The sequence below is a fragment of the Pelophylax lessonae genome (genome assembly GCF_965119305.1).
Source record: "Pelophylax lessonae genome assembly, chromosome: 1".
Lineage (NCBI taxonomy): Eukaryota > Metazoa > Chordata > Amphibia > Anura > Ranidae > Pelophylax > Pelophylax lessonae.
The window spans coordinates 477,869,494-477,896,787 of record NC_138768.1 but is presented as its reverse complement, the minus strand read 5'-3'; the positions used below and the strand labels follow the sequence as shown (position 1 = coordinate 477,896,787).

Below are 27,294 nucleotides of genomic sequence, written 5' to 3'. Positions count from 1 at the left end.
AGTTGTATGAGGACGAGTCGGAGGAATAGTGGGGTTGTCCAGTTCTGTCTGTAGATCTACCGTATTGGGTTCTACGGTTTGAGCGTTGGTTTGACCATCTGTAGGCCCTGCCTTGTGCGAAAGCGTTCTTGTCGCGCCAGTATTTTCTTTCTTTTTTGCGGAGAATGTCTTTTCCGTATTCTTCTAGGTGCGATTTGAGTTTGTTTTCCTGTTCGCTGTATAGTTGAACTTTTTTAAGGGGAGCTAGTTGTTCATAGGTCCTTTTGATGTCGAGGTCTAAGGTTTTAATTTGTCTTAGATATTCTTCTTGCAAAAGAATCATTAAATTCCGCGAACATTCATTTAGTTGGTTTTCCCATTCTTTCTTGAGTTGTGTCGTGACATTTTCCATGGTGGGAAAAATTTGAATTCTTAATCCAACAGGGTTGATTTTCTCGCTAATATAACGTTCAAATGTCTTGATATGCCAGTGTAGTGCTGATTTTCTCTCCAGATGTTTTTGGAGTGTCCTAAATAGCGCCAGAATGTCTGATTCAGTTTGTTCTTTAACTTTAAAACTGGTCTGGATACCCGACATAAGGGTCTCCCACTCATCACCGACCAGGTCTCCCATATTCTTTTCTTCTTCTTCTTCTGTCATCCTTTCTGGCTAGGAGAAAGGTATGAATTTGAAAGCAGGCAAAAAACACGGTCTTCCTTAGACTGTGGTGGATTCCACAGTGAAAGCTGTGTTTGCCCTGTATTTAGTAAGGCTGGTGCTTTGCTGCTTAGCAACCAAGGAGTAGGTTTGTATACGGGGTTGTAGTATTTCCAGAGATCCGAGAGGGCGTGGATGTGTTATCCATCCGGGGTATTGGTTGAAAAAATAGGGTTTTGGATCTTACATTGGAAGGTTAATAGTCGTTTTCTGCCGCCATCCCGAGAGATTATTTGTAGATTGTGATGCCTCAGGTCAGGTATGGGATTTTAAGGGCAGGAGTAAGAGAGGTAGGCAATAGTTGTGCATAAATTAAAATACAATTTATTGCATAAAGTATAGGTTTATATACAAAGGTAATGGTGACTTGATGGGTAAAGTCCCATTGTGCAAGTGAAGAGGAAATAATAAGATGTGATACACGTGAGAAAAGGAGTGACTTGAGAGTAAGTTTGTAGGTGGTCCTGCTCTGCTGTTCCTCGTGTCAGTAGACAGGGATAATTGCAGAGAAGGGGCCTGATCGGTAATCCGACATGTTTCGGCCAATTGTGGCCTTTATCAAGGATATGTCACCGATTCTAAAGGTAATCAAAGTAGGTGTTAAATCATATCATAATGTACTGTAATTCAAAATACAGTTTTGTACTCAGTATAGTTTGACATACATTTTTTTGTGTCCACTTCCTAAGGTAGTGCCTCCCCGGAGTTTCTCCAGGTGCTACAGGAACAGTATGCTGTATGGGTGAGAGAGGTAATTGGCTGAATATTGAAGGAGAGGAAGAAAGAGAGTTTTTTTCCATTAAATGAGGTCTCAATAAAAATCATTTACTTCTTGGCAGCGTTTCTGGTCCAAGGTCCAATGTGGTTGGGGGTACCCAATTTTCACATTGATGAAGATCGTCTGTAGTAGTAGGGTATATTGTATATAGGTGAGGTACAGTTTTTTGAAAAAAAAAAAAAAGTTTAATAGGCAATGGAAAAGTAGCTTTGGTAGGGAGATAAAACTCCTTCCAGGCTGAACTTACGTTTGTGAAAGAAAGGGGGGAGATCTCATCTAGTCCCGCAGCATAGACGTCTCAGGTCCGACTTCTCCCTTGGTCCGGGAGAGACTGAAGGACCTGGAGTGTTCCCCGGCCTTTTAAAGCAGTCACGCATGCGCAGTGATGCGCTGCGTGCCGCCCATAGGCAGAGTCCGTAGCGTGATACAGGGTGCGCCTGCGTGAAGCAGGAACCGCATCCCTTGTAACCGTGCGGACGTGCCAGTGCGGCCGCCGACACGGATTAGAAACCGAAGTCCCCGCTTGGGATAGGAAGGTGCAAGACCGACCAATCGGTTTCAAAAAATGCCCCGATCCCAAAGGGATTCGGGGCTTTCCGTGCCGGGAGCTCCTGGAGTCTTGTAAGAAGGGGCAAAGAGGAAGTGGATTAACAGAATAAGCATGTTAAAAAAGAGGTGGTACACTGTATAACAGTATAAACATTTTGAAGGTGGTACACTGTATATCAGCGTAATCGTATGTGAATACAGTTATATAAAAGAGGTCCATATATAAAGCATAATATATATAAGTTGCAACAATGTAATAGAAAGAAGAATTTCTGTGGGAGAATGTGGGCGGGTCAGGGGAAGAATATAGTCTTCCTGACCCGCCCACATTCTCCCACAGAAATTCTTCTTTCTATTACATTGTTGCAACTTATATATATTATGCTTTATATATGGACCTCTTTTATATAACTGTATTCACATACGATTACGCTGATATACAGTGTACCACCTTCAAAATGTTTATACTGTTATACAGTGTACCACCTCTTTTTTAACATGCTTATTCTGTTAATCCACTTCCTCTTTGCCCCTTCTTACAAGACTCCAGGAGCTCCCGGCACGGAAAGCCCCGAATCCCTTTGGGATCGGGGCATTTTTTGAAACCGATTGGTCGGTCTTGCACCTTCCTATCCCAAGCGGGGACTTCGGTTTCTAATCCGTGTCGGCGGCCGCACTGGCACGTCCGCACGGTTACAAGGGATGCGGTTCCTGCTTCACGCAGGCGCACCCTGTATCACGCTACGGACTCTGCCTATGGGCGGCACGCAGCGCATCACTGCGCATGCGTGACTGCTTTAAAAGGCCGGGGAACACTCCAGGTCCTTCAGTCTCTCCCGGACCAAGGGAGAAGTCGGACCTGAGACGTCTATGCTGCGGGACTAGATGAGATCTCCCCCCTTTCTTTCACAAACGTAAGTTCAGCCTGGAAGGAGTTTTATCTCCCTACCAAAGCTACTTTTCCATTGCCTATTAAACTTTTTTTTTTTTTCAAAAAACTGTACCTCACCTATATACAATATACCCTACTACTACAGACGATCTTCATCAATGTGAAAATTGGGTACCCCCAACCACAATGGACCTTGGACCAGAAACGCTGCCAAGAAGTAAATGATTTTTATTGAGACCTCATTTAATGGAAAAAAACTCTCTTTCTTCCTCTCCTTCAATATTCAGCCAATTACCTCTCTCACCCATACAGCATACTGTTCCTGTAGCACCTGGAGAAACTCCGGGGAGGCACTACCTTAGGAAGTGGACACAAAAAAATGTATGTCAAACTATACTGAGTACAAAACTGTATTTTGAATTACAGTACATTATGATATGATTTAACACCTACTTTGATTACCTTTAGAATCGGTGACATATCCTTGATAAAGGCCACAATTGGCCGAAACATGTCGGATTACCGATCAGGCCCCTTCTCTGCAATTATCCCTGTCTACTGACACGAGGAACAGCAGAGCAGGACCACCTACAAACTTACTCTCAAGTCACTCCTTTTCTCACGTGTATCACATCTTATTATTTCCTCTTCACTTGCACAATGGGACTTTACCCATCAAGTCACCATTACCTTTGTATATAAACCTATACTTTATGCAATAAATTGTATTTTAATTTATGCACAACTATTGCCTACCTCTCTTACTCCTGCCCTTAAAATCCCATACCTGACCTGAGGCATCACAATCTACAAATAATCTCTCGGGATGGCGGCAGAAAACGACTATTAACCTTCCAATGTAAGATCCAAAACCCTATTTTTTCAACCAATACCCCGGATGGATAACACATCCACGCCCTCTCGGATCTCTGGAAATACTACAACCCCGTATACAAACCTACTCCTTGGTTGCTAAGCAGCAAAGCACCAGCCTTACTAAATACAGGGCAAACACAGCTTTCACTGTGGAATCCACCACAGTCTAAGGAAGACCGTGTTTTTTGCCTGCTTTCAAATTCATACCTTTCTCCTAGCCAGAAAGGATGACAGAAGAAGAAGAAGAAAAGAATATGGGAGACCTGGTCGGTGATGAGTGGGAGACCCTTATGTCGGGTATCCAGACCAGTTTTAAAGTTAAAGAACAAACTGAATCAGACATTCTGGCGCTATTTAGGACACTCCAAAAACATCTGGAGAGAAAATCAGCACTACACTGGCATATCAAGACATTTGAACGTTATATTAGCGAGAAAATCAACCCTGTTGGATTAAGAATTCAAATTTTTCCCACCATGGAAAATGTCACGACACAACTCAAGAAAGAATGGGAAAACCAACTAAATGAATGTTCGCGGAATTTAATGATTCTTTTGCAAGAAGAATATCTAAGACAAATTAAAACCTTAGACCTCGACATCAAAAGGACCTATGAACAACTAGCTCCCCTTAAAAAAGTTCAACTATACAGCGAACAGGAAAACAAACTCAAATCGCACCTAGAAGAATACGGAAAAGACATTCTCCGCAAAAAAGAAAGAAAATACTGGCGCGACAAGAACGCTTTCGCACAAGGCAGGGCCTACAGATGGTCAAACCAACGCTCAAACCGTAGAACCCAATACGGTAGATCTACAGACAGAACTGGACAACCCCACTATTCCTCCGACTCGTCCTCATACAACTCGGGCACGGAACGATATAAAAATAGAAGAAGAGAAACCCCAAAACAACATGAACCTCAACACAGAACAGACGATGAAAATCCTCAAGAAACAGAACCTCAAGAAATAAACCTGACAGAAGAACAAGGAACACACTCGGGGAATATAAATCCACCTCTCAAACCACACGAGATCTTTACGAGATCAAAAGTGGACACCAAACAACAAAGGGTTTTTTTAGGGAAAACAAACCAAAAACCTCAGAAGAAACAATCAGAGAAGAAACAGGAAGAAGAAAAACGGTCATAAATCTATCACCCCACATCCTAACAGATGATCAAAAAGAAGTACTATCCTTAGGACTCTCCTTCTGCCCCAATACCAGCCTTGATAGATTCGAAACTATCAAAGATGTCCATCTATTCGCCCGGAATTTACTACTAAAAACCTTTTACCAAAAACAACCTCAACCAGTACAAGCTACACCAACGTTCACAGCAGCGGAATTCAGAGCCATTCGTGACCTCAATCTATTACTCCAAGAAAGCGATTTAGATGATTGGGATGACCCAACTGAATCAGACAAAGAACCTGACAGTGATGAACAAGAAACAACCTCAGATCAACCTTCTTTTAAAAAGAAATCCAATAAATTCCCATCTCTCAACATCAATCCGGCCATCGCATTGTTCGTGCGACAAACTACCAAAGATATAGAATCCATCAAGGAGAGAAAACATATGTCAAATCTAACGAATAAACAAAAACGAGCCCTTCAAGAACTCAGAGATAACGATGATATCATCATCAAGCCTTCAGACAAAGGAGGAAATGTAGTAGTAATGAGCAAGGAAAAATACAAAAATATGTGCCACACTATACTTTCAAATACAAAATGCTACAAGAAGATTCTCCCCATAATGACCAAAACATACGATCAAATTTTCTACTCAAAAGTTGATAACGCATTCAAAGATGGCACCATCTCTCAAACGTTATGGGAATACATAAGGACACCACATCCGAAAACACCTACACTATATGCGCTACCCAAACTACACAAGGACCTTGAAGACCCCCCTGGAAGACCAATTATCTCGGGCAACGGAAGCATATCTGAGTCTGTGAGCAAGGTAATAGATAGATACCTACGCCCTCATGTTAAAGAACTACCATCGTACACTCAAGACACCCTTCACCTCCTTAGAATACTGAATGACATCACCATTCCAAAAGAAACCTACCTAATTACGATCGATGTAGAATCCTTATACAACAACATACCCCATACCAAAGGGCTCCAAGCAGTGGAAAAGACACTCCAATGCCACAGTGAACGTGATCAAAACTTCAATAAATTCATCATCGATATGCTACAATACATACTCAATCACAATGTCTTTACCTTTGGTGGCAACTACTACATCCAAACATGCGGGGTAGCGATGGGAACCAGCTGCGCCCCCTCTTATGCAAATATCTATTTAGGCTCATGGGAGCAAGAATTCCTATCAAATGAGGAGAATGCCACCTACATTGACAAGATTCTTATATTTCAACGATATATTGATGACATACTGATTGTATGGAACGGGCCAGAACATATGATACAAGAATTATTAACCAGGATGAACAAAAACGAACATAACATGTTTTTTACAATGACCTACAGTAGACAACAAGTATCGTTTCTCGATACCCTAATATACAAAGACTCCACAGGCAAAATTTCCACCACTCTATACAGAAAAGACACGGCAGGCAATTCCATCCTTCACGCCTCCAGCTTTCACCCACAACCCCTAATCAATTCCATACCTTATAGCCAATACCTTAGGCTGAAGAGAAACTGTACAGATCCAACCAACTTTCAACTAGAGGCTAACGCATTGACCAACAGATTTCTACAAAGAGGTTATACTAAAACATCACTACGCAAGGCCTTTAATCGGGCCAACCAAAAAGACAGAGAAACACTCTTCTTTAAGAAGAAGGAACCAACGAAAACTGAACCTGATACCCGGATAATTATCAGATTCACCAACGAGCACCAACAAATTAGAAATATCCTTACTAAAAATTGGTCTATTCTCATGGAAGAACCCAGCACCTCCAAACTTTTACCCCAAAATCCACCCATTACCTTTCGGAAGGCAGGCTCCTTACAACAACAATTAGTACGGAGTGAATTTAAAGAAGGATCCAAAAAAGATCCCTGCAAAACTAAAGGCACGTTTCCTTGCGGGTGCTGTACCCAATGTCACGTTATCCGCCAAACAACGAATATTACTCTACCCAATGGAGAACCATTTCGACCAAAACACTTCTGTAATTGCAAAACTAGGGGAATAGTATACATGATGACCTGTGAATGTGGGTCCTTCTATATAGGGAAGACCCGACAGGAGTTTGGCAAACGGGTGAACCAACATCTTCAGACCATGCACGTTGGAAACTTTCTTGTCCCACTGGGCAGACATGTAAGAGACCACCATAAATACAAAATGCCAAAAATAAACTTCATGGCTTTGGACAGGATTCACATCCCGCTACGAGGCGGAGATTGGAACAAAACTTTGCTACAATTGGAAATGCGCTGGATCTCTAGACTTAAAGCAACCATTCCACCTGGGCTCAACGAAGCACAGAGCTTCCGTCCTTTTCTGCAAGGTTTCTCGTCAGGGAAAAAAGACTAAACCAGAAACCTCCCGTTCTGAACACAATTTCTCACAATTTCCATACCCTTTTCAGATCTTCTCAACCTCAATCTCAATGTGTATGGACAAGTAATCGATCCTCCACAATTGTCCTACCCTTGACCCTACTCGGGCCCTCCAATACCATACTACTCACCACTTAATCGCCCTTACATCATTGCACAAATATACAACATACCGGCGATATCCGACCTACTATTCAATCGCCCATACATCATCACATAACCATACAACCAACTGGCGATACCCGACTATATTCTTCCCCTGACCCGCCCACATTCTCCCACAGAAATTCTTCTTTCTATTACATTGTTGCAACTTATATATATTATGCTTTATATATGGACCTCTTTTATATAACTGTATTCACATACGATTACGCTGATATACAGTGTACCACCTTCAAAATGTTTATACTGTTATACAGTGTACCACCTCTTTTTTAACATGCTTATTCTGTTAATCCACTTCCTCTTTGCCCCTTCTTACAAGACTCCAGGAGCTCCCGGCACGGAAAGCCCCGAATCCCTTTGGGATCGGGGCATTTTTTGAAACCGATTGGTCGGTCTTGCACCTTCCTATCCCAAGCGGGGACTTCGGTTTCTAATCCGTGTCGGCGGCCGCACTGGCACGTCCGCACGGTTACAAGGGATGCGGTTCCTGCTTCACGCAGGCGCACCCTGTATCACGCTACGGACTCTGCCTATGGGCGGCACGCAGCGCATCACTGCGCATGCGTGACTGCTTTAAAAGGCCGGGGAACACTCCAGGTCCTTCAGTCTCTCCCGGACCAAGGGAGAAGTCGGACCTGAGACGTCTATGCTGCGGGACTAGATGAGATCTCCCCCCTTTCTTTCACAAACGTAAGTTCAGCCTGGAAGGAGTTTTATCTCCCTACCAAAGCTACTTTTCCATTGCCTATTAAACTTTTTTTTTTTTTTTTTTTTCAAAAAACTGTACCTCACCTATATACAATATACCCTACTACTACAGACGATCTTCATCAATGTGAAAATTGGGTACCCCCAACCACATTGGACCTTGGACCAGAAACGCTGCCAAGAAGTAAATGATTTTTATTGAGACCTCATTTAATGGAAAAAAACTCTCTTTCTTCCTCTCCTTCAATATTCAGCCAATTACCTCTCTCACCCATACGGCATACTGTTCCTGTAGCACCTGGAGAAACTCCGGGGAGGCACTACCTTAGGAAGTGGACACAAAAAAATGTATGTCAAACTATACTGAGTACAAAACTGTATTTTGAATTACAGTACATTATGATATGATTTAACACCTACTTTGATTACCTTTAGAATCGGTGACATATCCTTGATAAAGGCCACAATTGGCCGAAACATGTCGGATTACCGATCAGGCCCCTTCTCTGCAATTATCCCTGTCTACTGACACGAGGAACAGCAGAGCAGGACCACCTACAAACTTACTCTCAAGTCACTCCTTTTCTCACGTGTATCACATCTTATTATTTCCTCTTCACTTGCACAATGGGACTTTACCCATCAAGTCACCATTACCTTTGTATATAAACCTATACTTTATGCAATAAATTGTATTTTAATTTATGCACAACTATTGCCTACCTCTCTTACTCCTGCCCTTAAAATCCCATACCTGACCTGAGGCATCACAATCTACAAATAATCTCTCGGGATGGCGGCAGAAAACGACTATTAACCTTCCAATGTAAGATCCAAAACCCTATTTTTTCAGCAGGTTTGTTGATTATCTTTGCACTGAACAATATTCCTAACAGATCCAGTGTTGGTCCTCCCTGATTTTCCTGATCTTCTGTTTCAAGGGCTGGTTACTCTACTTTTTAGACGTTGGCTTTAACAGATTGACTGTTGAATACCAGGTCCTGAGGGACAGGGGTCTATCAGATTTGAGTCTTGCAAAGTCTACCATCACAATCCGATCTGCCAAGGCCACCCTTTGAACCTACTAGGAATTTCCCTTTGTCTGTCCTTATTTGCAAGGTTGACTTTCTCATCTCCATTGCTTCTGTGAGGTGAGTTGCTGAGCTGACAGCCTAAATCTGCAAAAAAAAAAAACTACTGTTCTACACATTGACAAGGTTGTTTTGAAACTCAAGGCCTCTTTTTTTACCAAGGCGGTTTCTTCCTTTCACCTTAACCACAATATTGTTCTACCTGCTCTCTGTCCTGCCTAAAATTTCTATGGAGATTTGCTTCCATTGTCTAGATGTGGATCTCCGCTACAGCTCCATTTCTACACTTCAACTCTGTTTCTTGTTCCTGAAGGTACCTGTAGGAGAAAGCCTTCTTCTCATTCCACTTTTGTTGAGTGGATTTGACAGCTTATCAATCGAGTTAATGACCTCAAGGGCAAGGCTGTCGCTTTCCTGGTCAAAGAGCACTTCACAAGATCAGTTAGTGCTTTTGAGCATCAGGCATCTGTTTATCAGATTTGCAAGGCCTTCTGTTCACACATTTGTTCGATTTTACCAGGAGGATGTTCATCCACAACTGATGCCGGTTTTGGTCGTAAGGTTCTTCAGGCTGTTTTGTTTGCTCTGTTGCCCACCCCCTCATGGCTGCTGCTTTTGGATGTCCCAATGTACCTGAATAATCATCCCATATCCCTTAATGTACGAAAAAATACATTGTAGGAAAATAGGATTTTAAACTGAAAATAAAATCCTTTTCTTTGAGAGTATTACAGGACATAGATCACTCACCCCTGTTCTTATGATCCACTTCTACTGTTGCTTGCTAACAAAACTAAGGCATGCTGGGAGTGGGAGGGGGTTATGTTGGGTTGTCTTTTACAGCTCTATTCTGCCAATGTCCAATCTCCTAATGGCAGCAGCATAACCCCATGTACTTAAGTACTAATTCTGTGTCCTGTAATGTACTCCAAGAAAAAGATTTTATGGTAAGTCAGATATCCTATTTTGGCGAGTTTTAGCCCACCTGTAAAGAAATGATTGCAGAGAAACTTTACATAGTGATAAGAAATCGGTATGTCCAATTCCAAGATTATAATGAAAACAAGTATAATGTATAGGTAGAGGGGCTCAAACAAAATGATTTAACAACCTTTAAAATAAACACTACATAACATACTTAAATGTATCATGCTACATACTGTCAGTTCACCTCACATCATTATTTTTTCCGTTATTGTTAAAAAAATAAATGGTTATTAGCAAAAAAAAAGTGTTCAAATGAACTAGTCAAACGTTTTATTTTTTATTGTCTTATACTCTGTTTATTGTAACCAGACTCTGTAACATTTAATATAACATGTCTCTCCACAGGATGGTCAGTCTCGTACAGTACGACAATTTCAGTTTACTGATTGGCCAGAACAGGGCGTGCCAAAATCAGGAGAAGGTTTTATTGACTTCATTGGCCAAGTACACAAAACTAAGGAACAGTTTGGTCAAGATGGTCCAATAACAGTCCATTGCAGGTACAGTCATAATTAAACCAGTAACCACCAGGAATCACTTGCAAAGAAGTCAACTGTTTTAATCAGTGTTGTGTACTCTTATTTTATTTTGAGTTTTGTTTACTCAAATCGACAGATTTTTAAAAAAGGAATGATAGATGTCTGCAAAGGGATTTATATTAATTACATAAAACCCCACAAAATACCTGATTACACGTGTAAGCATCCTCTTTATTATTCAACAATACACCTAAACTTTTACCAAAATAACATTATTAGTTAAATGGCGATTTCCTGTGTGTAGTTAGTGGGTTTCAAATTGGACCCAATAGTGCAGCGCTTGTGAAGGAAAGTAAATGGTGCAAAAAACTGAGACCTAAAAAGGAAAATATCAGTGTTTAACAAAAAAAACATGCATAGTCCAAAGGTATATAAAAAGTCCCACAATGAAAGCCAATAGCTGTCAGGAGTAATATCTTGTGTATATGGCAGGTAGATAGATCCCAAAGAAAGGGGTGCCTCTGATGATGTTACGTATGATGAAACACGTAAGTTGGAGCCGAAACACCCGCCACTGTGCATGCACCAACCAGCAGCAGCCATCTTGCTTTTGGGAAAGACAAGTTTACACAGCTTGATATCCTTGTTTCATCTTCATTCGGTTTAAGTGAATTTTTTATAAAAATATTGCTGTTTTTAATGGAATTACGCTATAGGGAGTGCTTCTTTCTTTCATGGCAATTCCTGTGTATGGAGTTTCAATGCTTAGTTGTCCGTTGTGATTCAGTTGCCTTGATGAGATCCCAGTAAAATTATTGGAGGGCCTGTGGAGCCAACATATACTAAAATGCATTTTGACCTCTCTTGAGTGAGGGTCATTGGAATCTGGGAAGCCCAGATTCTTCACTCACTGGAGTGACACACGGAGTGGCTCTAACATTTGTAATTTGGAAATCTTTTCGGGTGCACCTCTTTACCTGCCACATACACAAGATATTATACCAGACAGCTTTTGCTTTCCTTGTGGGACTTTTTTCATTGCTGAAGAAAAAGCATGTTGAAGCTCATTAGTTTGATGCACAACATTTAGACAAGTGTGTGAAATACTGGGAGAAGATACCAAATTGAACTCTTTTGGATGTCCTAATCTTTGGAGGTCAAATGGCACTGCACATCACCCCAAAAACACCATACCAATAGTGAAGTTTGGAGGTGGGAACATCATGGTTTGGGGCTGTTTTTTAGCATATGACACTGGCAAACTTCATATCATTAAAGGAAGGATGAATGGAAAAATATAAAAAATAAATATAAAAATCTGCTGCGATTTCAGCAAGACAACGATCCAAAACACAGAGCCAAGGAAACACTCAATTGGTTTCAAAGAAAGAAAATAAAGCTGCTGGAATGGCCCAGCCAGTCACCTGACTTGAATAAAATAGAAAATCAATTGAAAGAACTAAAGATCAGAGTTCATAGAAGAGGCTTACAGAACCTTCAAGATTTGAAGACTGTGTGGAAGTTTCTCCATACAGGAGGCGTCTTGAAGCTGTCATTACCAACAATTAATTTTGTGCAAAGTATTAAATAAGTTTGAGTTAGCGTGTTCAATACTTTCTCCCTGTGGCATTCCTATTTATTACACATAACTTAATTTCTGAACTTATTTTTTTTTACTTCTTTGTATATATGAATTGCATAGGTTGTTACAGACATATGGTAAAAAATTCATGTCAATAGCACCTTTAGAAATATATTTACCTAGAAAAATAGTGACGTGTTCAATCTTTATTTCACCCGCTGTATATTAAATATAAATTGTATTAACGTCATTGTTCCCCCCATCCAGTGAGGGCTGAGACAAGGTTGCCCGCTTTTCCCTTTGCTTTTCACGGTAACAATTGAACCCTTCGCTATAGCTATTTGTTCCCACTTTATTATTCGTGGTATTTGTTGTAGACAACAAGAGCATAAATGTGCCTTGCTTGCCGACGATGTTCTTGTGTATATCACTAATCCTCAAGTTACCCTACCTAACCTGTTGTCTTTACTACGCCAATTTTCTCAACTTTCTGGACTTTCCTTGTTGCTCAAAAGACAACTGCTCTTAATGTTTCTTTGCCCTCCTCGACGGTACTGACCTTACAGAATACTTATAACTTTCAATGAGTGCGACTCTCTCTTCCATATCTGGGCACCCAGTTGACACCCTCTTTTAAAATTCTTTATCAGGCCAATTACCCTCGACTTTGGCTTTGAGAGCATCTTCATTGTTGGGCAGAATATTTCCTATCTTGGTTTGGCAAAATCAACTCTAATAAGTAATTTACCTCCTTCACTGATGTGTGCTGATGAGGCTGCACAGATGGGCAGTGATGGAGCTGCACTGATGAAGCTGCACTGATGGGCACTGATGAGGCTGCACTGATAGGTGGCACTGATGGGCTCTGATAGGCAGCACTGATGAGCACTCATAGGCAGCACTGATGGGCGCAAAAGGTGGCACTTATGGGCACTGGTAGGCGGCACTGAAAAGCAGCACTGATAGGTGACACTAATGATGAGGTACTAATTGGCAGCACTGATTGGTGGCACTGGTGGGCACTGATAGGTGGCACTGGTTGGCACTGATAAGCAGCACTGGCGGGCACAGATTGGGACCAATATCCCTGTAACAGAAGCCAGTTACCAGCTTTCTTCTATTCCACTAATTGTGAGGAGAAAAAATTGCTTCTGTTTACTTCCATGATCAGCTGCCCTTGGCTGACAGCTGATCACGTATTAAAGGGCAGCTGTGATTGGCCCTTTCCCCTGTTCTGTGATCAGCCGAGCCTGAAAGACTTGATGATCACAGAGTGCGCCAGCCGCATGCGGCAGGGGGCGCGCAAGCAGTGCGATCACAGGAGGACATCTATTGATGCCTTCCCGACACTGGAAGCCTGCGCTACAGCTGTTGTTCGGCTATAGCGTGAGCAGAAAGTGGTTAAGCAGCTCAGCTTATTCCCTCCTCGCCCTTGTGTGATCAATGATGCAAGTGTGTTCCTGTCTGTGTTCCTGTGTATGAAACGGCCTGGCTGACTTCTCTTACGATACCTGTTCTCGTTTTGGTGTCTTACTACGCTAATTTCTGGCTTTCTTACCCCGGCTCATCTGATTATCTGCTCTGGCATCCAAACCTTGGCTTCAGTATTTGACTACGTTCCCGAACTGTTATTTTTTTGGTTTCATTAACCACTTCCAGCCCAAAACAATTCTGGCATTCTTCTCCTACATGTAAAAAAAATCATTTTTTTTGCTAGAAAAATACTCAAAATATGAGTACTGAAAAATTTTTCAAATGTTTTTTTTTGGAAACTTTTAGGAGTCAAAAAAAACAAAACACTTAAGTTAGCCCAATTTGTTTGTATAATGTGAAAGATGATGTTACGCTGAGTAATTAGATACCGAACATGTCACGCTTTAAAATTGCAGACGCTCATGAAATGGCAACAAACTTCGGTACTTAAAAATTTCAATAGGCAACGCTTTAAACATTTTCACAGGTTACCTGTTTAGATTTACAGAAAAAATCTTAGGCTAGAATTGTTGCTCTGGCTCTAACGTTTGCGGCTACACCTCACATGTGTGGTTTGAATGTCGTTTACATATGTGGGCGCAACTTACGTATGCGTTCAGTTCTCCATGCGAGCATGCAGGAAAGAGAGCACTTTAAAAAAGAAAAAAATTTAATATTTTTTTATTTTTACACTTTCCCTTTAAATTTTTTTTACATTTTTATTCCTATTACAAGGAATGCAACCATCCCTTGTAATAGAAATAGGACATGACAGGTCTTCTTTACAGAGAGATCTGGGGTTTCAATGATGAGTGTTTACATCTGCCTACGCCGGACGTGACATTATAATGCCGTGCCCGGCCTCGGAAGGTCATAGAGATTGCCAGGGACTATCTGGCCCTTGGTATTCCCTATAGTAAATGGCCGCTGCCAACCGATTCATTCTCCAACTCGCGGATCGCACGGGCGAGCCGGTAGAAGCACCCTCCTCCCACCTGTGAAAACAATCAAGCAGCTAAACAGCGACTATGATTGTTTTTTACAGTGAAGGGAATCGCCCGCAGAAAAAAAAAAAGATAACATTTAGATTTAACCATTTAAAGTCCAGGACGTCATATGACATCCACCTAAGGAGAAGTGGCTAAAGGTGTGATTTTAACTGTATTTTCTGTGTCCGCCTGGTTTTTGGTTCCTCACAGAATGTAAACATCCCTTGCAATAGAAAAAAGGACAACAGGTCTTTTTTGAGAGATCTGGGGTCACAAAGACCCCTAATCTCTTATTTACCTCTAAAAGCAAAAGATTAAAAAAAAATGTTCTTACAAAGAAAAAAAATTAGTTACTGTGGCCAGTGATGGTAGTAACTGCGTTTAAGTAAACGGCGTTACTTAACGCAGTTACTTTTCAGGGTAACGAGTAATCTATTTGATTACCCGCCCTATCCCTGTAACGCCGCTGCTGCTACTTTCGGCCGCGTTACCGCAATTACATCTACCGCCACTAGATGGCAGTAGATGTAATTGTATTCCCCCTCTCCTCTACAGGGCCGCTTTAAGCAATAATTGGGGGCCCCCGGCCGCTTGAAGCATTGGGGCCGCTGCAGCCCCGGCCCCCGCTGCGCTCCAATCAGATACACTGATGTACTTTCCTACATCAGCCGCTATGAGCGGCATGACGTCACATCCGGCGGGAGCGGGTGGGAGCGGGCGGCTGCGCGGCGGTGGATCATCGGACTCACTGCAAGCAAGATGGTAACAGCGCAGATGCCGATCCGATCCCTCCCACAACAAAGACAGACGCCAGCAGCAGCATTCCCAGCCAGGTAAACTGTGCTCCACCCAGTTGTGCCAAATGTTATATTTCTGGGGGCAGCGTCAGTGAACATATACAAAAGTGGCTTGAATGGGAGGGTGGCATCAATTTCAGAGATCCATAGGGCCTTTGTTGGAAGAAAACGAAGGTCAAGTTTTTATGTGGACTAAAACACCAACATATTAACAGAGCTGATTGTTTATTTCCTTCTATTCTCCCCAGTGGTCTCTCTCATGCTATTGATGGATCAGTGAAAAGACATGTTACTTTAAATTTATTAAGCCTTTACCTTTTTTGTAATGAATTCAATTTTGGTATTTCTTCAGCTTTACAACATTGCTGCCCCAGCAAAGAGTTTACGTGATTACAAAGTGCAATTTGTCCCTTTCCACAAAGACCTTGGATACCGGCACAAATACATATATAAGAGTCCATGCGACTTAGGATAGCTATATACCGCCTGATATAAGGAAACAGTGCAGCAGATCTGAGCATTATTTCTAGCCATTAAACTTGTAGATTACTTTCAGTTTTCAAACAAGTTAGTCACAGAATTTTTTCTTTTCTCTGTACTTCACAGAGCATGTACTGCATCCATATGTAAGCTGATTCAAGGGAAATGTGGGTCCTGGCAGTTCATTTTAAAGTAAAACGATCACGTTGTATAACAACTCATTCAGTTTAAAATAGAAATGAAAGGCAAAACATTTTTTTATAGATATAGAAAAAAACACTATATCTTTTTCCCTTTTTAATAAACAATCACATTCACTCTGTTCTCAGCTGCATAAGAGCAGGGGAGGAGAAGCAGCAGCTTGAGCTTGCCAGTGAATGGCCTTGCAGCGGGGGAGTGTCAGGACAAGTCTGATCATTGGAGGAGAGTACACCAGGCTGCCTGGCTGGTGGTGGCGTGGCACACTGGTGGTGACGTGGCACACTGCTGAAATGGCCTCTCACCTCCAAATCACTCTTAATGAGTGTTTGTACCAATAGGTAACAGGTCTCCAATGTAGACGGAGACCTGCCACACCAGCCATCAGCGACAATGGCGACGAAAAAAGTCACAGTTACTTTGCTGAGTAACTAATTACTTTTTCAATATGGTAACTGAGTCAGTAACTCAATTACTTTTTGGGAGAAGTAATTTGTAACTGTAACTAATTACTTTTTTAAACTAAGATGAGCAACACTGACTGTGGCCCAGGAAGTGACATCACACATTGCTCTGGTCCTCCAAGGGCATAGAGAACCCCAGAACATCATATAATGACATATTTATACTATGGGCCAGTCGACAAGTGGTTAATGTGGCTTCATAGCCATCTTTTTTACCCCTATATTGTGTCCTACCCTGTCACACTCATTAGCTCTTTTGGACAGGGCACGTCATTGTAAACCCCTGTCGTCCCTGCATACACCGCTAGCTCCTATGTTTTGTAATCCTGAATTTCTTTCAGGCTGGCTCCAGCAGATTTATTTTAGTGGTGGCTTAACAAGGGGCTTTTTAGGATAGGAGATTATCCTAACAGAGATCGGACATATTTCTTTTAACACTAAAGACACACTATAGATGCCCTATATTTAGGTATAGTCAACTTGTTTCTTTTGTAAGATCTAAACTTACCTTGTTAGATGGACCCCTTACACTCATGACTTTTGAATTATCTTGCCAAACGATGGGCCTCCTGAGGGGACGGTTATCTAGGGGGTATGCTTCCCTTACTGACCCGACCATCAAACTTCCTTGTATGAACCATGGGTAGTGGGACCTAGATATAATTTTTGAACTGTCTGACTGGCAAGACATTGCTTATGCTTTGTCTAAAGTATCTATTAACATAAATCTAATTTAAGCTAATTCTAAAACACTCTTGCAAATGTACTTAATCCCGACCAGGTTTTGCGAAGATGCACCCGTCTGGTGGCAATGTCCCATAGTAACTAGATTTTGGATTCAGATATTTAGTTTTTTAGATTCAGTGACAGGTGTCACTATCCGTAGATCCCCAAAATCGTCCCTTTTTCAAAAATTCCCTGACAAGGTCCCCAAAAAATCCATGAAGTTAATTTCCTACGTGTTCATGGCATCTAGAATAACTATTGCTAAATACTGGAAGCAGTCTATGGTTCCTCTTGATTATATAAAGAATAAACTTAACTGGATCATGGTTAATGATAGACTTAACTATATCCTTCGTAACTATACTAAGAAGTTTGATACGACATGGGATCAATGGATACAATATCTTTCAGTAGCTTAGTAAGTCCCTGGCTGGTACTCTCTCTCCTTCTTTTTTTCCCTCTCTTGGCCTTTACTTTTCTTTTTACTATTTTATGTTTGGTTTTCTTGACTATCTCAAGATACCTTAGGAACGACACTTGGTCTTAAATTATAATATATTCTTGGACATGCAAACAGTGTTTCTGTCTACCCCCTTCCTATTGAGTGTATCTGCCCACATGTGTGACACTATAGTCCCATGGGCTGCTCAGATGCGGTAGGGCGGAAATGCTCATGAAAACTGAGCATGTGCACTAACTGCCAACACTGTTGTACAAAATTCCTAGCAGAATTGGAGACTTGCACAGTAGGGTGAGATAGAGACCAGCAGGATCAACCAGATTTTTATCAGAATACAGAAAACAAATCCTATAGTGACTGATTGAGTATGAACAGCATGTAATACAGCATTTATTAATAGATTTTAATTAAGTGGGTTTAAGGGCACTTTTAGGGGCCATACACACTATACAATTGTCTTTAGATTTTTCCTTTAGATTTACAAAAACCATAGTTTTTGTAAACCTAAACACTTTCAATTTTTATGCAATCTGGAAGGCCCTTGCACTACATAGTAAAGGTAAATCTAAAGGAAATCTAACAGCAAAAGTTGTATAGTGTGTATCCAGCTTAAGTCTACATATCCATTTAATTTCAGTCTCTCAGATCTTATTCAGAACTTCTTTACAAGAGCCTCCTGACCTCTTATCCTGAATTATACAAAATTTAAGACCAGGTTACCACTATGCTTTCACTCACTAAACCCCCTTGAATCCCAAAGTTTTTTTTTTTTTTTTGTAACGTCTTGGTTCTGCACATTATATCTTTTAACGCTTGTAGTCTCTAATATATTACTCATCATTTTATTCTGTACGAATAGGGCTTTAATTTGGTAGCACATTTAGGTACATATTTTATTTCTTTGCTTTTTATTGGGAGTAATCCGTAAAAAAAAAACAGAAAGTTAAAATGCATCTTTTGGTAATTCTTAGCAGCTTTAAAACTTCCGCACCTCAATATATTTACCACAATATAATCACTAACGTCTGACAATTATAATGATATCATATTAAAGTGACTTTTACCTATCGTAGTGGAATAGTAAAGTTTAAAGTTAACATATGCATTTTACTTTAGTAGAGCTTATTTATTAGAATTTTAAAAAAGTGCAGAAACTTTTTGAATAACTCTAATATTACAGAGTCCCTTCAGACTCAGCCTTCAGAGTCCGATTCATCATTCGTGTCATAGCAAGCATAGGCACACTACACCATCCAGCACACTGTATATGTCCAATCTATAATATGCACCTAGGTAGCTTCCATGCATGCAATAATGTGCTATAGTCTAGACCTGTGCTTCTATAAATAATGAGGAATGAATGAAACTTAAGGTGTTACTAAACCCAGGATCCTGCATTTACTATATCTGATCTCCCACAGTACACCGTGTATGAAAATGCAATCGTTTTAGTAAATATAAACTGCTAAATACTCTTCTCATCAGCAGTTAGAGCAGTCTTGTGACTGCTATCAGGGTCTAGTTAAAGCTTGTAGGAGGAGTTTTCATTCTCCCCTGATTGTACTTTGAGGCTGCAGGACCCCTGACCCTCTGTCTGGGCAGTGCTGATTTGTCCTGTGCTGATCACATGCACTCTCCCAAGGAACAAAAAAAAAAAACACTCTAGCAATTCCCAGATGGCGTACATCCGAGAGTACTCAAAGAACTTAGTAAAACTATATCTAGACCACTGTTACTGATCTTTGCTGACAGTATTATGACAGGAACTGTACAAGGTGATTGAAGGAAAGCTAACGTGATAGCTATATTCAAAAAAGGGCAGAGGCATATCCTGGGAAATTATAGGCCAGTTAGCCTGACGTCAATAGTCTGTAAACTTCTGCAGGGGATGATAAGGGACTATCCAAGAGTTTGCTAAAGACAATAACATCATCAGCAGTAATCAGCACAGGTTTACAAAAGGGCGTTCTTGTCAAACCAATCTGTTAACATTCTACGAGGAAGTGAGCTGTGAGCTAGATAGGGGGAGACCAGTGGATGTGGTATACCTGGATTTTGCTAAGGCGTTTGATACAGTTCCCCACAAGCGATTCACTTATAAAAGAAGATCTGCGGGCATCGACCACAAGGTTTGCTCTTGGATACGGAACTAGTTAAAAGGGCGTGTCCAAAGGGTGGTAGTAAATAATGCATACTCAGACTGGTCTGGGGGGGTAAGTGGGGTCCCCCAAGGCTCAGTCCTGGGACCAACCTTGTTTAATTTATTCATAAACAGCATTGAGGACGGGATCATTAACTCAATCTCAGTTTTTGCAGATGACACAAAATTGGGCAGGGCAATAACTTCACAACATGAGGCAGAAATCTTACAGAATGACCTGAACAAAATAACAGAGTGGGCAACTACATGGCAAATGAGGTTTAATGTGGAGAAGTGTAAGGTTTTGCACTTGGGGACTAAAAACATAAAAGCACAATACACTTTAGGGGGGGAACCTTTGGTGGAATCAAAAATGGAGAAAGATCTGGGAGTCTTAGTAGAGGATAGACTTGGCAATAGCATGCAATGTCAAGCTGCAGCTGCCAAAGCCGGCAGGATATTAGCATGCATAAGGAAGGGGATGTATTCCAGAGATAAAATTATAATCCTACCACTTTATAAAACTCTGGTCCGACCGCATCTGGAGTATTCTGTCCAGTTCTGGTCGCCAGTCCTCAGAAGGGATGTGTTGGAGCTGGAAAGAGTCCAGAGAAGGGCAACTAAACTAATTAGGGGATTGGAGGAACTTTATTATGAAGAGCGCTTACAATCGCTTGATTTATTCTCCCTGGAGAAGAGACGCCGGGAGGGGACATGATAGCAATTTACAAATACCTCAACGTTGATCTCAGCATAGAAAAAAAGCTATTCAGTCGCAAGTATTGCATGAGGACTCGAGGCCATACAATGCGATTAGAGGAGAAGCGTTTTAACCTCAGGCAATGCTGGGGGTTATTTACTGTTAGGGCTACAAGACTGTGGAATTCTCTGCCACAAATGGTAGTAACTGCGGGCAGTATGGCTACTTTCAAAAGACTCTTGGACGTACATCTCAAGGATAAGAAGATTCAGGAGTATGTGAAATGATTACGGCCACACACACCTACACAGGTTGAACTGGATGGACTATAGTCTTTATTCAACCTCAACTACTATGTAACCATATTTAATACACACCAAACTGAGCATGTGCGGCTTGCCCCCAAGGCTCTGTGCTATCAGGCGATGGATTGTGGACAGTGGAAGTAGGGGAGGATCAAAGAAGTCAGGATAACAAAATGCAGAGGATTAACCCCTTCGGTTCTACAGTGAATATAACCGTATTTGTCAGGATGTTGGCAGAACCCCCTCTTTAAGACCACTGCTCTTTTGGCCTCTTCCTTTATCTAAACACAGTGAGTATAACCAGCATGTTTACTGCATATACAGACTGATTTTTACTGTTGTGGGTTTAGTAACACTTTAACAGCTAAAAACCTCACCTGAAATACTAGTGTCTGAAACTGGAGGGGTTTCTGATTGGTTGACCAAAAACTTTTGATCTTGTTAATCAAGATGAAAAGAGCCTAATTGTAATTACTGTTAAATAACAATTAAGATCACTATAGTGTTTACCAGGTAAACAAGTTACCCTTTGAACAATGCTATTTTCCATGAATACCTCCCTCAAGTCTAATTATCTTCATGAAATACTACTTGTATGGTCAAATCACATTATTTACCTCATCCCATTAATCTTTACAATTCCTTTCAAGTCTCACCAAACAAATTTGCAAATGAACTCCTTTGAAAAGTTCAAGTGGATAAAATGAACATAGCAGAGCCATTAGCTATCCTTTTGTTGTAAAAATATATAGGGGGCTTGGTCAATATGTCAGCCCCTAACACATGGCCTGTCTGTATAGTGTGTGTGTGTGTGTGTGTGTACAGCGGGTAAAATAATTATTGAACACGTCACCATTTTTTTAGGTAAATATAGTTCTAAAGGTGCTATTGACATTAACCACTTGCCAACCGCCGCACGACTATTTACTGCGGCGGTCAGCCCCATACAGGCAAAGTCACGTAGTACTACGTCGCTAGCCTGAGAGCCTCTAGGGGGCGAGTGCGCGCCGCCGGAGGCACGCTCCGGCCCCCGCTCGTTCCCTAACAAGTCCGCGCGTGTGACCTGCGGACCTGATGTCCGCCGGTCACTCGCGATCTCCCGGTGGAGAGGGAGAAAGGCAGGCGGCTGATGTAAACAAAGCCGCCTGTCATTCTCCCTGATCTAACTGCAGAGATCATACGATCCTGCTATATAGGATCGTATGTCTCTGTGGTTATGTAACGCTCCTTGCGTTTCTTATAAGGTGTGGATTTTCAGCTGCAGAAGTAGTTCCACGTCAGTAGTCATGTAGGAGATATGCTGAGATACCAATCCCAACCTCAATGACTCATCATGTATGGAAGGTCTTATTTCAGCAAGTAAATACACACAGTAATTAAGCTGGTTCCTAGTGTGACTTTATATACATGTGGTAAGACAATGATAAAGGTCTTAGGGATAGGTTTGAGTGGAAGTGGTAGGTGACAGACACTTGAGGTGAGACAGTGCAGATGGATGCAGGAAGGGTTAGCGATCATGTATGATAACAGATGACAGAGTAGCAGGTGCATACAGGAGAGATCAACCCAGTGCAGGAAATAGTAGCAGTAGCCTCAAGAGCTAGCAATCTAGTTATGCAGATGTAAAAGACAGTCCTTGCTATGCAGAGCTAAATAGTGTAAACCTAGTACAAGTCTATAGAGATTTCCCCTGTGGGGTACTTAGCACTAATAGCGATAGCCGAAGGATCGCTCAGGAGATGCGGATGATCCAGTAGCAGGATGCAGGGATCAGCGCAGCGAGGTTCGTCAGCGAGGAGAGCTTGCAAGCATGGAAGCTTCAAGCAAGATTAGTATCCAGGTACTGGTGTTTGAACGAACACATGTGAGTGAGAACCGACGCCCTAAATAGCCATCTAGTCCGGCGCTGGGTGATGACAGCTTCAGCCTTAAAGGGAAACACACCTATATGTGTTTCTTCTGTCTAGGTAGATGGAAATCACCCGGAATAAATGTGATAGGAGGCACTGAGAGTGCCTCCTATCACATTACCCCCCCCCCGTAAGGCCGGCTCCGGAAGGCCTCTAAGGCTGGTTGTTGATATAAGAATCACATGAGACTGGTTGCCGATGCGAAAATCGGAAGAAAAAAAAAAATTTCTCTTTTTTTTTTTGTTGCCGATATGAGAATCGGAATGAGACTGGTCTCCGATGCGAGAATCGGATAAGACTGGTTGCTGATACGAGAATCGGATAAGACTGGTCTCCGATATGAAAATCGGAAAAAAAAAAAAAATGGTTGCCGATATGAGAATCGGATCAGGTTGGTAACCGATCTGAGAATCGGATCCCTTGTTGCCGATATGAAAATCGGATCAGGTTGGTAGCCGATGAGAATCGGATCCCTTGTTGCCGATATAAAAATCGGATCAGGTTGGTAACCGATGAGAATCGGATCACTTGTTGTTAGGGTGTCTGCTACATGGACCCCTCACTAGAATCGGACGCATAACCATCCGAAGTAATCCTAGTAGACCTAGCAACCAATGCTTCTTCAAACATCCTCAGATCCTTCCTACATACCACCGTGCCATTAGAAGCACGTACGCAGTCAGGTGCAAGAATCTCTGTATTTTCATCGGAAGCCAGAAATGTGCTTGCAAAAATAGGAGTATCCTCAGGAGGTGGTACAGGAGGGTTTTTTGAACGTGGTATAAAGTTCACTGGAGTTGAAGGAATATCTATTCCAATATTTGTTAATTTCTGGGTGTCCTTCACTGATATAGAACGGGGACAGGGCTGGCAACAGCCTTGATAATTTCCAGGCTGTTTTTCAGGGAAGACCCTTCGGATTCGCCTGGCCTCCATTGGGAGAGCCTTAGGCCTATGGGGTCTGGTTGGGCAGAATGTAATGAAATGTCCCCCTTCACCACAATAAAAACAAAGGCCACAGATTCTCCTGTGATCTCTTTTTTCTTGTGAGGACAACCTAGCATGTATGGCACCAATCTCCATAGGCTCCTCATCCATCTCTGTAGGATCAGGGTCCAAATGGGATGTGTCAGAGTGACAAGGTCGACTGTTTGAGGCAGGCTCGGACCATGACCAGGCAGGATCACCATATCTACTAGGTCTCCTTTTTTCCTTAGGTAGCCGGGGTCTGTGGTTACCTGGAGCGGGTTTAGGAGTGGGGTCAATAGCTGAATTCTGAGAAGAACTGGATAATGGCATTTCCATTTTTTCAGACTTCCTTTCTCAGAGTCTTCTATCTATGGTGATACTGAGTTGTATCAATGTATCCAGGGTTTTTGGCATCTCTGCTCGGGCGAGCTCGTCCTTGACGGCTTCTGATAGGCCAAGCCTAAATTGGGTTTTCAGAGATGCATCATTCCATCCTGAATCAAGGGTCCATCTCTTGAATTCTGCGACAAAGTCTTCTACAGGCCTTTTTCCTTGTTTCAAGGATCTTAACTGAAGATCGGCAGTACTCTGCCTATTGGGGTCATCATATAGGCTAGTGAGCTCTGCCAGGAACAAGGCATAGGAGTTGAGAAGCTGGTCGTTTTTTTCAAAAAGAGAATCTGCCCAGGCTCGAGGATCGCCTGATAGGTAAGAAATAATGGTACAAACCTTAATGTGATCAGTAAGGTAGGTACGAGGTTTTAGCAAAAAAAGTAACTCACATGCGTTTTTAAATTCGCGAAATTTTTTGCGATCGTCTGTAAATACCAAAGGGGGATTTATCTTGGGTTCAGGAGACTGTGCAGAGGTAAGTTGTGTCAGTCTAATTACCTGCTGCGACAGAGCCTGATTGTCGTTTTTCAATTCAGCAAGTGCGTGTATTAACGCAGATACCTGCTGTTTTAATTGTGTCACCTGAGTGGCTACTTCTGCTGAATCCATTTTTTGGGTTCGTTCAATCTGTAACGCTCCTTGCGTTTCTTGTAAGGTGTGGATTTTCAGCTGCAGAAGTAGTTCCACGTCAGTAGTCATGTAGGAGATATGCTGAGATACCAATCCCAACCTCAATGACTCATCATGTATGGAAGGTCTTATTTCAGCAAGTAAATACACACAGTAATTAAGCTGGTTCCTAGTGTGACTTTATATACATGTGGTAAGACAATGATAAAGGTCTTAGGGATAGGTTTGAGTGGAAGTGGTAGGTGACAGACACTTGAGGTGAGACAGTGCAGATGGATGCAGGAAGGGTTAGCGATCATGTATGATAACAGATGACAGAGTAGCAGGTGCATACAGGAGAGATCAACCCAGTGCAGGAAATAGTAGCAGTAGCCTCAAGAGCTAGCAATCTAGTTATGCAGATGTAAAAGACAGTCCTTGCTATGCAGAGCTAAATAGTGTAAGCCTAGTACAAGTCTATAGAGATTTCCCCTGTGGGGTACTTAGCACTAATAGCGATAGCCGAAGGATCGCTCAGGAGATGCGGATGATCCAGTAGCAGGATGCAGGGATCAGCGCAGCGAGGATCGTCAGCGAGGAGAGCTTGCAAGCATGGAAGCTTCAAGCAAGATTAGTATCCAGGTACTGGTGTTTGAACAAACACATGTGAGTGAGAACCGACGCCCTAAATAGCCATCTAGTCCGGCGCTGGGTGATGACAGCTTCAGCATTAAAGGGAAACACACCTATATGTGTTTCTTCTGTCTAGGTAGATGGAAATCACCCGGAATAAATGTGATAGGAGGCACTGAGAGTGCCAGAACCTTACAGGTTACATCGCTGGCCACACCCCTTTTCAGTAAGAAGCACGCCCCTAGGGACACACTTAACCCCTGCATCATCAATAAAGTTAACCCCTTCCCTGCCATTGTCATTTTTACAGTAACAGTGCATATGTATAGCACTGATTACTGTAGTAATGTCACTGGTACCCCCAGTAGTAAACGCAATAACTTTTGCGCAAACCAATCAAAATACGCTAATTGCGATTTTTTTTACCAAACATATGTAGCCGAAAACAAATTGGCCTAAGATGTTAAAAAATTTTGATTTTTACATTTTTTTCGGGGGGAATTTCATATAAAAAAATGTAAAAAATATTGTTATTTTTTCAAAATTGTCGCTCTTTTTTTGTTTATAGCGCAAAAAGTAAAAATCGCACAGGTGATCAAATACCACCAAAAGAAAGCTCTGTCTGTGGGGAAAAAAGGACGTCAATTTCATTTGGGTACAGCGTCGCACGACCGCACAATTGTCCGTTAAAATCACGTAGTGCCGAATCGCAAAATAGGGCCTGGTCAGGAAGGGGGTAAAATCTTCCGGGGCTTAAGTGGTTAAATGTTCACCGCATGTTGGTAACAACTCATACAATCCATACATACAAAGAAACCAAAACAAATAAGTTCAATATCTGGGGTCCTCCATGAAGAGGACCTGTCATGTCTTATTTCTATCACAAGGGATATATACATTTCTTGTTAAAGAAATAAAAGTTATAAAAAAACACAAAATTAAAGCGCCACGTCCTCTGGTGCTTAGACGCAGAAACAAAAGCTTATGTAGGTCGCACCCACATATGGGATTGTGCCATACATATGAAGTATTGCTGTGAATGTCAGAGTAAGAACAATAATTCTAGCATTAGACATCCTCTGTAACTCTAAACTGGTGACTTGTAAAAAAATTTTAAAGCATTGCCTATGGAAATTTTTAACTTCCGCTGCATATAAACGGCCGGATGGGTGCTCCATCCTTCTGAGTGGACATTCCTGAACGTCCTGCAGACGAAGCTAAATCACGCAGACATGTAATCCTGGTGTGCCTGTGTCCCCTGGACACAGCACATCACCGCTCGGCAGGAGGGGTCTGTGATTGGCCCTCCTGATCACATGATGGCTGTGTCCAATCACAGCCTTTGTGTAATGTAAATAGAGTCGGTTTTCAGGCGATTGGCTCTGCTTCTCCCCACACACAGCTTGTAAATGAGAGAGACAATCTGTGCTGCCAGCCGGGGATCAGTGAGTTTTGAGCCATTTTTCACTAGCTTTTCACACACTGATCATCCAGCTAGTGTCCCCAGTGTCCTGTCACAATGTCCTCACACAGTGAAAAACATCTGTCACAGTAAAAATATCTGTCCCAGTGATCATCTGTGCACATCAGTCCTAGTGATTATCTGGCCCACATCTGTCCCAGTGATCATCTGCCACATCTGTCCCAGTGGTCATCTGTCAAATATGTCCCTGA

General features: G+C 41.9%; 1 protein-coding gene across 12 annotated transcripts in view; it reads left to right on the top strand.

Annotated features, from left to right (window-relative positions):
- Positions 1-27,294, top strand: part of PTPRS (protein tyrosine phosphatase receptor type S) — a 540,344-nt gene that overhangs the window by 490,800 nt on the left and 22,250 nt on the right. For all 12 annotated transcript variants that reach the window (XM_082243959.1, XM_082243967.1, XM_082243958.1 and 9 more), the window contains one exon: positions 10,659-10,813. In XM_082243959.1, coding sequence (XP_082100085.1) covers positions 10,659-10,813 — 155 coding nt within the window. The remainder of the gene's footprint in view (positions 1-10,658; positions 10,814-27,294) is intronic.